Source organism: Protopterus annectens, chromosome 10.part0, assembly GCF_019279795.1.
Source record: "Protopterus annectens isolate FY-2018-M chromosome 10.part0, PAN1.0, whole genome shotgun sequence".
Lineage (NCBI taxonomy): Eukaryota > Metazoa > Chordata > Ceratodontiformes > Protopteridae > Protopterus > Protopterus annectens.
The window spans coordinates 87,347,901-87,361,386 of NC_056744.1; the positions used below are offsets into that span (position 1 = coordinate 87,347,901).

The 13,486-nt window shown below is 39.4% G+C and overlaps 1 protein-coding gene across 1 annotated transcript in view; it reads right to left on the reverse strand.

The window, feature by feature from the left end:
* The window catches only part of LOC122814100, a 232,055-nt gene that overhangs the window by 71,981 nt on the left and 146,588 nt on the right, over positions 1-13,486 (reverse strand). The window contains exons 5-9 of the mRNA XM_044086717.1: positions 9,537-9,655; positions 4,972-5,062; positions 3,547-3,662; positions 2,754-2,874; positions 2,319-2,434 (exon numbers count right to left, since the gene is read on the reverse strand). Of these exons, the coding sequence (XP_043942652.1) occupies positions 2,319-2,434; positions 2,754-2,874; positions 3,547-3,662; positions 4,972-5,062; positions 9,537-9,655 (563 nt within the window). The remainder of the gene's footprint in view (positions 1-2,318; positions 2,435-2,753; positions 2,875-3,546; positions 3,663-4,971; positions 5,063-9,536; positions 9,656-13,486) is intronic.

Below are 13,486 nucleotides of genomic sequence, written 5' to 3' on the forward strand. Positions count from 1 at the left end.
ATTCTAGCAACTTTCTATATTTCTAAGTGGAATATTTAAAAAGTATCCCTGTTTTGGGCCTTTGTCCCACTTTTGTTTATGGTTTTGTACAGATTTCTTGCTCTAAGAGGTTGAGAGGTATGGTGGCTGATGTGGAGGTGAGGGCTGTTAGTATTGGTTATTACCGTGACTATGTCAGATAGTAATACCACTTGATGAGCTACAGCTATAAATAGAACTGAATTTGATGGGAGTGTGGGATGAGAACAGAGAAGTAAATTAGTGTCAGTTGTAAATTTGTAAATTACGGCTGTTTTTTTTTCTCTATGGAGCTTTAGGTTTTAAAAAAAGTCTCAAGCCTTGCCATTCTTCAATTATTGATTAGTACTAAAGGCCATATGACATATTAATCATTAATACAAATATCAGCAAGTCACATTTCAAAAACAGTTTATTAAAAAGTAACAACTGATTCCTTGATCTGTTTGTGGGAGAAAGAATATCAGAAAATACCACTAGACGGCAAACTATCATTACAAACAAACAGGGCTAAGTAATCACTGAATGGGAGTAAAGTAATTTTATTGGTAGAGCACAACAGAGAATTGTTACAAATGTCACACAATCAGAACAATCTACCATCAATGAGTGTTTAAAGCAATGAAATACAATATACAGATTACTTGCAGCATCATACTACATTGCAGGGATAATGTGCTAATCTCAGATTGTGAATGCAGCCCTTAATTTGGCTATAGCAGTGTTCTTCTGGGCCAGTCGCACCATATATAGACTGGGTGTTTCTCTATGAAGACTGTGTCCTGCACTACAGGGGCGGAAAGGGTCATGTCATTATTATCTGCTCCTTGTAAATCATATGACTACTAGAAGAAATAGCAAAGACCTCAAATATGGAACAAGGCCCTCCTATAAGCAGACTGATATAGCCAGCAGATGGTAAAGGGTTATGTCCATATGAACTGCACCCATTAAATTATATGGCTACTAGACAAAAATGGCCATGAGTCTGGGCAATTGCCTACACTGTTGATAAATGGCCTGTTCCCTTTTGAAACTGTGAAGTATCTTTCACATGATGACTGTGTCCCTTCATTCACAGATCTGTCTGCATACGTATCTAGGAATAATTAATTTTTGTTTCAAATGTGATCATCCTAGATCACAGAGCTTCTTTAACATGACTCGGTTGAGTGGGACTGTAGTGAAGTATCATGTGTCAGATGGATAATGTAGGGTTAAACATGAGATGCTTTAACACCCCTTCATTGCCTACAGGACAAAGAGATTACTTTACATGGCCAGTAGGTCTTACACTCAGAAAATTAATCAACAGACTTTATTTGGTAGCAAGTGGTCTTTAACACCACAACCAGTGCATATGTACTGCTGGCCATACTTCTCAACTGTCTGGAGTTTTTGCAGAACATCCATATTTTTGACTTGTATTTTTGGACCGTTCCTCATAAAATTTGGTGGGGGGGGGTCATCCAATCACTGAGGATTGGCGTCACTAAATAATGACATACATTTGAATTTAAGACTTCATATTCTTCGGAAAATTCATGCTAACACTAATAATGTCATTTGAGCAGCTTTCAAAGTTTATCAGAGCTATATTTTAAATCTGTCCCTATTTTTGAGCCTTTGTAGCTCCATTATTTTAGGCCTTGTCCAGATTTCTTGCACCGAGAGGTTGGGAGGTATCCTGCTGGCTTTTCTATTAAAGTGCCTCATACAAATATTAAAAAAGTGAAAAGGACTTCTATCTTCTCTTGTATATAGGGTTTGTAATGTATTTCTGAAAGATGTTCAGGCGGCTTCCTCCAAGGTTATTAGATTTATAAATCAGAAAATCAACAAAACTCAATGCATTCTAAGTTCTGGGACTGCAGTGCAAGAGTTCATAATTTGGTCCTTTGACTTGAGTTGAATTAATTGCATTCATTTTACTATTTAGACAAACAAAGAATGCTACGTGTACTATGAAATGTACGACTATTTACGTTTCTCCTTTTCCACTGTTTTGTATCGATATTCTGTGCTGTACTTTTAAATTTTATGGAATATGTTTCTTGTCTCAGGCTGATAGTCTTGACCAATTAACTAGATTTCAAAGAAACAAAAACAAATAAATAAATAAATGCAGTTAAGGTCTATTTGGCACTCTCCACGTGTATGAGGTACTGCACTATAAGCCTAACTCTGTTCAGTCATTTATTGCACTGGGTGTTAGTATTCAAGCTAACTGTCAAGCCCCACAGATATCCGTGCCAAAATCTGAGTCCTCCAAGCTGCCAAAATAAAACCTGTAACGTCACCTGTCTGTCTCTGTTTGGGTGCTCCTGCAGGGTTTCCACACAGGCAGAATTTGTAACAGCCAACGGTTCCTTCTCAAAGTGATTGCTCACAAACACAAGGGAGATATCTTCTGGTTCTATAAAACATCAAAAATGCATGATTATTTTTGGAATTTGCAAACAGATAAGATTTTTGCGATTACAAACAAAGAAGGGAATGAATGAAAGAATTTTCTTTCTAACTTCTTAACACAGCTTTGAAGAATGCATACCAATAGCCACAATGAACTGCATATGTTTGTTGCTCTCGGTATATAATTATCATACACAAACGCCTTCTTTATAATAGGCAGATATATACGGAGTCATGCTGTTGTTAACAAAATCCATAATACAAAGATCTCGGTTACAAACAGTCTCAGGGTAAGCAAATCCTATTGCTTTATGCCATAATACCTTGGAGTTCATTAGTTACTGGCTCAGGAACCTCAGAACAGGTACTTATGATGAACACATCTTCAGGAGTTTCAGAAATTCTCCTAGCTTGTTCATTGCTGTTTACGCCTGTTGCAGGATGCTGGTAAAGAAGAGAGAAGAACAATGAAATTAGGAAATTTGTCTGGGGCAAAGAGCATCACAGATTTCACAAGTTATTACCTGATATGATATGTAAGCCTTCTTCCTATCCTGAACATAATTTTCAGTGTATCAAAACACTGATCTGTCTGTTCTATCTTAACTATTTCCATTGCTATGTTAGTCTTAATAAAGGTCAATAAAACAAAAGTATTAACTTTTATTTAATGAGCAGCCAAGGTATTATATTGAATAAAGGCAGAAATGTTAAGGAATTGTTTATTATTACATAAAGAAAAGTATACCGATAATGGAATGTGGAGCTCTCTCTGTCCTACACGACTTACGAATGAGTACACTGAGAAATGATTACTTGATTGAAACCTTTTTGCTCAGTGCTTCCTGCCTGATTATGTTTGAAAAACTGCAGTATTTTAGTGTTTGTATTTTTCTCTAGAGACAACAAGAGTTCTACTTTGCTGTTTTAATAAACTTCCTTCATGCTTATTCGTTTTTTTTTTTCCGTTATTTTGTAAACATTGGTTACATAGTTTGAATATTTAAAGTTTCATACAGGTACACTTTATAGTGCTGCATTGTGTATAAACTATACAGTGTCATTTCACTTTACCAGACTGAAAAACAAAGAAAGAATTGACAAAAATGATGGTACCTCTCTAGCTTCTTGTATCAGTTCTTGTTCATTTGTTAAAGGCAAGGAGTCTTCAAGAATTGACAGCTCTTTGACTAGAGTCTCTGTCATACCAACACCCAAGGTATCTTCACCTTCTAACAAACATTAGAAACGAATGGTTAGACAAGTAAAACTGTAATACAGATGCATAGAAATCAATAGTTTAAAAAGTCCACACTCAACTGAATCTGCCCCATTACACTTGATAGTCTCCAAGCCAGTATCCCTTCAGGGTTTGAGCCCTTCTCAGCTGCATGTCTATGCTCTCTACCACTACTACCTTCATGACTTTCCATCTGACCCACAAGCTGTTTTGATGTCCTGGTCCAGCTTCCTCTAGGCAGTATAAATGCAACCATGGGTCTCCTTTTAGGATGGGTCATAGGCCTAGCAGGAGACACGCAGACAACAAAATGAAATTAATAAATATATAAATAAACTTACCCTCACACTACATTATGAAATGTGTTGTCCTGGTATTCCCCACCGTGGACCTAGCAGGCTGTTCTCTGCACAATACATTCCATGTATCAGTGAAATTATGCAGAGCAAAAGTAGTTTTCCATTTTGCCTTTCACCTTCTTTTCACATTAAAATATGCACACTAAATTTTTAATCTTCTTTTTAAGGCTCTATTTTGAACGTGCCATCCTCCCATTTCACTCATTGTGATACCCACTCAAGTCTCAGTGAATTCTTTTTTCTTCTCATCATCCATTATTTAAGAAAGGGTCCTGGATGAATCCTGCTCAACCCTGCTAGTGGGCCTTCTCTCGAGAGAGAGACTTGACCCTACGGTCTATATTCAAATATGGTCAGATTTTCTGTTCCTCCATGCTTTCTGATAGTCCATTGGGAGATGCTGAATCCTGTTGTAACCCTGCTGGTGAACCTTCCCTCTCAAACAGCTTGTGGTCTAGGATTTCTATGATAGCAACTACCCCAGTAGTGAGAGATGAGAGTTGAGGAGTATATGTGCACCTCAGGGATTTTACAGAAAGGAAGTCTTTAATTGGGCTAACATAGCCTGTGTTGTAGTCAGGAAAACTCATCCCAGTCTCCACCAGAGCAGGTCTCTACCCAGCCAAAGGCAATAACCCCCCCCCCCCCCGATAGGCATGTTCATCCTCCCTGCCTACGCGATCAAATGCTTGAGTTACTACTCTAGCCCAGCTAATGTGGCCATAGCCATGGCTCCAGCTGTCTCTCCACCACAAGCCCAGAATTCACCTTTTATTTTCCTGACTACTACACCACACAGTACTGTACAAATTGAGTGCGATTACATATTTCTCTTTTAAGTAAATCTTCACCAGATTACAAAAATGTCTTTCTTACAAAAACTGTCATATATCAAATAACTCCTTATTTACTATAAATAAAATTTGCTTGAAGTAAGAATACCTTGTACTCCACTCACAAATGACAGAGAGAAGGCTGTTGCTTCTGGCATCTGGTCAGTAGTTATACTATCATCCATCTTGTCTTTAGGAACCTGTGAACAACACAAATCTAATGAATACAATGATGCTGGTTAAAATCAGCACTTACAATCCACTCAGCCATGTTCCATAACCGCTTTATATAATTCAAGGTTACTGAAAACTAAAGTCTATCCTAGCAAACATAGAAGTTTCCCATTGTTACATAGACATCTATGTGATATTACTTGTTCTTACTTATATAACTGTAAAAACATAAAGTATTTATATAATTGTAAAAAATCCAGAAGAATAATTGGTCACAAATGTATTCGGTTTCTTACAAATTTGGGAACAGATGTTGACTCTCATTCTGCATCTCCTCCCCAAAAATACCACTTAGAGACATTTTATGAATAAAATAAATATCTTCGTTTTGCCCATTTCCACTTGTTTTCCAGGGACATACAGACCTTTGGCATATGACTTCATGGCATGTACATTAAACATCATGTAATGTTCATCCATCGCATGAATTGTTCTTTACTTTTTCATCCACTGAAGGCATATCCATTTGTTTGCTAAAGCACTCATAATTCACTTGTGTCTCATCTGGAAACTCCAAATTCATGCGCCATAGACTTCTCCACCCAGGAACATTTCCATCTACTCTTAATTTATTTGCTCATGGATGTACATATAGCTCTGGAAGGCATTCAAGCTGCTATGCAGACATTTATCTAGTTATCCATGCATCTCTCTATATGTTAGTCGAGGTATCATTCCATCTAGCCATCCATCCATTAGACCAGTTCTTGTTTCATTTTGTCATTGTTTCCTTCTTTGTATCCATCAATCCATCCGTCCGTCCATCCATCCTTTCATCCATCTATCAGTCTTTTATAGGTTCATTCACTCATCATAAGTCCATCCAGCCATCTCTTTATTGGTCTATCCATCATCTCTCAAACAGTCAATCCAGCCATGTATGTGTCAGTCCATATTCTATTCATCCGTCCATCCATCCATACATCCATACATCCATTTTTCAGTCCACCCACTCTTCTTTTCATTGGTCTGTTACTCAATACACTCACCTCTTCAACCATCCATTGGTTCACCCATGGATCAACTTGTCCACCCATCAGTCCACCCAGTCGTTGGTCCATCCATCCATCCATCCATCCATCCATCCATCCATCCATCCATCCATCCATCCATCCATCCATCCATCCTGTCATTGGTCCATCCATCCATCTATCCATCCATCCATCCTGTCATTGGTCCATCCATATAATATTTCTTTCACATTTTCATGCTGTCTCTGACCATGCTGTTCTAATTCTGACTATGAAGACATAAATCATTATGTTTATCTGTCTGTCTATTTTGTACATTCTGAGTTCATAGTCCAGGGAAGTAAATATTGTGGGAACAAATATCCAGGGAATTGTTATGGCTAGGCTTGTATAGGTCCTAGGGCCAATACCTAGTACCAACCTATGAACGTATATAAGGATCAGACCTGCACTGACTGTGAGAGCAGTGAAGTACACAGATAAAGTTGTGTACTCATTACAGAAACCGAGGATGCAATCTTCTGCAGAATTCATCTGCCTAGTTGAATGCCTTTCGTATGAAATAAATATTGAAGGACTTTTAGAGATGCTTATTTAGATGGATGTTCTGACAGAATGGCAGGCTGATCTTAATAGCTTTTCAGTCACTGCTTGCATTTAGCAGTTTGTGTTAGTCACTGTCATTCTTGATGTTAACCATTTTCCAAAGCAGTGTATTTTCTTTCCAGTTGTATTAAATACCCCCATCTCTTTAAAAACATGATGAAGGGTAATTAGCTGCTTTGAAGACACTGAAGTGGTGCTGTGAAACTGGGGGGGGGGGGGGGGCAACAGTCACTATTTTACACAAAGCTGACACTAGGAAAAATCCAGGAAATGTCAAGCTTGTTTGATTTATTTCCATCTCCAGTAAGGTCACACATAGTGATTGCTGTACTTCCTGAATGCTAAAACTCTTTCTGATGGGAAATAGCATGACGCCACAAAGCACAGGTTCTGACAATTACATCTTGATTCATTTCTGTGAATAGGTTACCACTGAGGTGGAGAAAGGTAGTCCTGTGGATGCTGTCCATCTGCACTTCAGTAAGGCCTTTGACAGGGTAGCTCACAGGATATTGTGACAAAATCGGGTTTATGTGATTACATCAAATGAACAAAATCCCGAATTGCATTACATCAAATACAGAACATCAAATGCAAAAAAACCCGAAAGCTCAGAATTCTGAAACCGGAAACCCTGGACGTACATGGTTGGCCTTCACAGAGCTACATATCCTGAGGTCAGTGAGAAATGTGCAATAATATGAATAACGCCCCCTACGGATAACTGAGGCTTCCATGGCTATGGTGCGATCTCGAAGTTGGTATATATAAGTAGGGGGTGTAGGGGCACAGCCCCCCACATAAGGAATAGTTTGTAGTGTTTGTGTGTTTTGTGTTGTGTATTGGAAGAATGGCTGTGTGCTGCTTTACTGGATGATGTTGGAATGACTGAAGAGGTGTGGTTTTGTTTGCTTTGGTTAAGTGTCAGGTTGCGTGGGTGAGTAGATGGCTAAGTGTTGCTGTTTGTAAACTCCGTTTTCAGAATTATGGGCTTTCGGTGTTTTTTGCGTTCGATTTTCCGTGTTCGATGTAATGCGATTCAGGATTTTGTTCGTTCGATGTTCCGATATAAACCCAACAAAATCCTATGGGTTCCAAAAAATGGTATAGCTCGATGACTTCAAGGTGCTGGAGTTAGCTGTAGAAAAATTTAAGCAAAAAATGAGGTCCACGTAGTCCCAGGCAGCACAAAATGGAAAAACGAATTTGGAATTATAACTAAAATAACCATGAACAGTGACAATCATCTAGAGCCAAAGTTTATACCAGTGGATGGCTAGCCCTGCCACAGTAGGTCTTCCCCACCACAAACTCACACTCATACTTATGGCCAATTTAAACTGTCCAGTCCACTTACTGCATGTCTTTGGAATACTGGAAGAAACCTGGAGCACCCACAGGAAACCTACATAAACACAGGGAAGACATATAGACAGAAGGCACCCCTGCCAAGAATCAAACCAAGGAACCTCTTACTGTGAGTCGACAATGCTATCCACGGTGCCGCTGTGTGTTAATATGTGTATCTGCCTTAAGCACTGACATATCTTTTCAAATGTTATGCACATTTCTGATAATCATATGCAAAAAGGAACATTAGGCTGGTAAAAATGTACAGTGAGGTGAACAGAGGTTGTTGCTGCAAACAAAAACTCATGGAGCTTTCTCTGTACAAAGCAAAACACATAAGAGAAAGGGATGGCAATGACAACAGCATGCTGTTTAATCATGGGAAACTAGGAGGGACAGAGATGAAGATGACAGCAGAGGATGCAGGAAACAATTCAGAGGCTTAATTAGGGGAATTCTCTCCCACAGAGACATGCTGGGCCATTGATATATACACTGGCACTGTGGAGGCGAATGATGAGGCGCCTAGGACAGAGGAAAGAAATTATGGGGCAGAGGTAAAAGAAGAGACTGCATGGGATACACTGCAGTGCTCAGAAAGTTGTGGTAAAACACGTCTTCTTTAATAACATCTTTGTATGCTTACATCTGCAATACATAACCACTCGTTCGCTGCATCTGAAGATTATTTAGTAACAAGTACAACTGGCACCTTCCCACAGTGTCAAGTAGAATGAAGTGAAGTTACATTTAGCAAATACTGAGTTAATTATTTATACTTCCTTAAATGAGAATATCATTTTTAAGTTAAGAAATTTTCCTTCAATTAGATGAAGCAGAAAATGTTTAGGGTTGGCATAAATAGTGTACATGGCATGCATTAGGTTTATTTTTGCCTTAAGGTCATTAATGTTCTAGCACAGAACTTCTTTTAAGAAGTATTTTTCCCTGGTCTATATTACAACAACGAAAAATTAAAATATCGAGTGCTCACATGAGCGAAAAATCAGAAACGTGAAATCGCTTTTGTGGAGGGCTGGCCCCCCACACCCCCCACTAAATATATATTCCTACTATGAGATTGCACTACAGTGAATAAAGGGAAAATATTCCATTCTTCACTGTACTATGATCCAAAAAACTAAATATCGAATTCCTGATTTTTCACTCTTGTGAGCGCTCGATATTTTATTTTTTCATCGTTCTAAAGTAGACCCTTTCCCCCTTTTTATTCTAACTCAGTAAAACAGCCTTTTTTAAAATAATTTGCTTTTTTGGGTGAGCCTTCTTCGAACTGCAGTGTGACACTCACATTCACTCCCTCATCCAGCTACTGTGTCATTCTTGGTATGTCACCAACTTAGTCCAGCATCCAATGCTTTCCTTCTTCCCAGGAGGCCATATTGACAGAAGAAACATGTTGCTAATACAGTATCCTTCCAGCACTTCCATTCCTCTGACCCTCTAGCTACCCAGGCTCACATACTTCACATCACCAAGACTACAAGGTTACCTGTTGGTCCCCACTGTCATGCTCCCTCATTGTCCCTTCATTCAGGACAGCTGATGCGTCCAAGGCTTCTTCAATCAAGTCCTGCTGTGGCAGATGTCTTTCACCCACTTCCTTGGATTCTGTAAAACAGCAAAAGAACATAGTAAGACTTCCTGCTTTATTTTACTGAAGGTTAACAGAGAAGATTAATGCCCTGAGCTGTTGATTTACATCCTGTAGTCCTGGATTGCATTCCCTCTGTGCCCAGTTGCCTAATGTGTGACTCTGAGATCACTTAACAAAACGGTTCTCCTGGGTTATCCATGAAAAGAGGCATTTGTGCTTAGTTGGTTCACCTGGTTAAATAATATAAAACAATTACAGTCCTCAGAGAGCGTCTCAATAGCTCTTAATTCCTTACCTCTAGAAAAAGGGACAAATCTGGAAATAATCAGTAACAATCGGGGACACTTTTTTCAGTGTTCCTACTAGTAACTTGGGAAGATGACAGAATAAGCAAATGTGAAATAACATACATATTTGGAAGTAAAAGAAGTCTGCATCTCTAATTATTATCATTATTTATTAAGTTTAATCCAAATCACCAGTTTTAGGAGGGACTGACAGAGCAAATTTTTGATATAATATTGGTGGCATCTCTGGAAATCAGGGACGGTTGAGAGGTATAAGAGTGCCTGTGCTTAGTGGGTTTACCTGATTTAATGAAGTAAAAGAACAATTATTCTTACAGAAGCCTCGTTTTTCCTCTGACATTGCAGTGCAGTATTAGGAAGCAATAAAATCAAGGTCCAGTCTGCCTGAGCTGGTGCAGTCAAGGTCCAGTCTGCCTGACTGGTGCAGTCAAGGTCCAGTCTGCCTGAGCTGGTGCAGTCAAGGTCCAGTCTGCCTGAGCTGGTGAAGTCAAGGTCCAGTCTGCCTGAGCTGGTGCAGTCAAGGTCCAGTCTGCCTGAGCTGGTGTAGTCAAGGTCCAGTCTGACTGAGCTGGTGTAGTCAAGGTCCAGTCTGCCTGAGCTGGTGCAATCAATGTGCAGTCTGCCTGAGCTGGTGCGATCAAGGTCCAATCTGCCTGAGCTAGTGCGGTCAAGGTCCAGTCTAACTGAGCTGGTGCAATCAAGGCCCAGTCTGCCTGAGCTGGTGCAGTCAAGGTCCAGTCTGACTGAGCTTGTGCAATCAAGGTCCAGTCTGACTGAGCTGGTGCAATCAAGGTCCAGTCTGCCTGAGCTGGTGCAGCAAGGTCCAGTCTGCCTGAGCTAGTGCAATCAAGATCCAGTCTGCCTGAGCTGGTGCAGTCAAGGTCCAGTCTACCTAGGCTGGTGCAGTCAAGGTCCAGTCTGCCTGAGCTGGTGGCAGCTCAGTTGAATGCAAAAGATCCCACGGCATTGGAAAGATTAGGCAGTATTCTCCTGTGCCCTGGCCAGTTACCCCTGGTCAGTATGAATACAATCGTAGATCTCCCTTGAAAAGAGACCACTGACCTAAAGGGACTAACTAGTTAACAAAGGATAAATAAAATAAAATAAAACCTTGAAAACCTTATGCAATATTACTTATAATAGTGCACTGGTGATTGTGAGGCAGAAAGGTCCAGTTATATGGAAACATTCTGGGACATAGTGATCTGAAAATTATCCATCTGAAATCCATCTGAGAGTCATATGTTGGAGTCTGCACTACAAAGGAAGCATTCACAAATAAATGGTTTAAAATTCTTTGCATCAGCAAATTCAGTATTTCAGTTTCACCGCTGTGAAAGACACTAGGAAACACTGCTTATCTTATAAGTGAAATTTGATCCCTAGTTTGCCCCTTGGATTCATGGGCATTCACCATGTGTGACATGCTAGTAGTATCTTTATAAAGCCCTTTCCTCACACATAAAGAATAAGGTTCCTTCTACAAGTCACATGTAGTGCTCATTACATTCCTGTAGGTGGCAGACAAGTAGCTAAAGTATGGTATCCCATATGCATTGAACAGCAGGACCTTAGAGAGCTCCAGTCTTTCAGCATCCCCCCCGATCATGTCCCTTGTGTTATATAGTACCTGTTTCTAGTCCATGTCTAGTACAGCCTATTAATCTGCTGCTTCAGGGTATATGTCCACATTTATCATGTTTTACTTCTGTTAAATAATGCCTCTAATGTTTGCCCTCTAGTTTATTTTTTGCTTATTTGAATATTATTATGATGCATTCTATAAGAATTTTTTTTTAATTTGAAAAATCGTTCCATTGTGATGTCGATATATTGATTTTTTTATCTTTGTTTTACATTTGTGAATTTATATTTTGTCTTTGTTACTATCTTAATACTTGTATGGTATTATTTAAATTAGTATTGTAATGTGCTGCATATCTGTATTGAGATTTATTTTTAGTGTATGCTTTAATTGTTTTTCACTTGCTTTTGAAAATTGCATTGCTTAAATTCCACCTGTTTTGTGATAAAGCACTACAATGAAGTTAAGCTAATTGATTCTTTCATTACTTAGAGGTGGTCTCTGCTTGACTTACAAAGCCATGTCTGACCCAGCTCTGTTAGAAATGCTACATCTAAAGAAATCCCAATCCCTCCACACCACATTCTCCAGAGACCTCTACCTCATTACCACAATCAACAGAACATGCTGGAGGGACAGGTTCATAAACCAGAGACTGCCCATGCTATGGAATAGACTTCCCATACATGTCAAACAGAGCACCTCACTGGCCCTCTTCAAGAGAAATCTTGATGAGTGTATGGGAAATAGAAAATTCACCCCGGGGATCACTGCAGTGGCTCTATTAGACAGAGGCACTGGGAACTAAGGTCGGGTGGCACGATGCCAGGGTAATCCTATGGGCTAGGCTTGTAAAGGTCCCAGAGCCATTAGCCTAGTACACACCTATGAACCTATTAATTCAATTTGCATTAATCCGATATTTCTGCTAACTCAGCAGTGTAATTTTTCCTGATGGATCATCTCAAAGAACAAGGAAGTTAAGTTATTCACTCAAGGGCTCACAGTATTCATGTGAGAGATAAGAGGATTTAACCCTGGACTTCAAATTTTGAACCCAATACTTTAATTGCTATGCAATGCCTTTCCATGTTTTCACATTTTAGTATAATACTTTACTTTAGTATAATGTGAACTACTTTACTTATTAAGAGTTTGCAAATAGACTTGAATGTCTGGATAATTAGCAGGGAAGAAGGAATTCTGACTGTTTCACTGACCGTGGAAAGTGGGATAGCAGTCAGACATCAAATCCAAGTTCTTAAGGTTACGGGGCAGATTTAGAGTGCTTTGTAAGGACAAACTAATCCCTAGATTTACAAAGTACTTTTTCACAAAAAGGCTTGTAGATCCATGAAATGGGCTACTGTCATGGATGATGGAGTGATAATCTGAGAGGCATTCAAGAGGGTATGGGAGAGGTAGACGAAGACCAGACTAAACAGGCCTTTTAGTCACTTCTGTTTTCAAACATGTATCGCAAAGGTATGCAATGTTCCTGTCTCCTTCCATCAAAATAAAGGGATGAAACTGATATGCCAGAATAAAAACCCTTAGAGGGAATGGCCCAGTAGCATGTAATGCCCGCTGTGTTATGTTGTCTAACAGCAGCTGTCTCCCTTTCTACTGGCCCAGCTAGAGAGGATTACATAGAAGACTTGGTGACTGCTGGTGTAGGTCATTGTACCACTGAAGGAGTCAGCATCAGCGAGACTGACTGGGAGAACTAAATGGATCTCAGTATCATAGAATCTTATTGAATTAAATAAAAAAACACCAGCATCAAAATTCATTTAAAGAGGATGGAAGAATAGGGGGCAGGACTGAAGAAAAAAACAGGAAGCAAGATAGAGAAAACTTAAATGTGGTTAATATACTGATCTGCTTTGTATAAGCATGTGTTTCCAAAATGCAGTAGGAAACACATGAAAAGGGCAAAGGCAAGGCTCTGG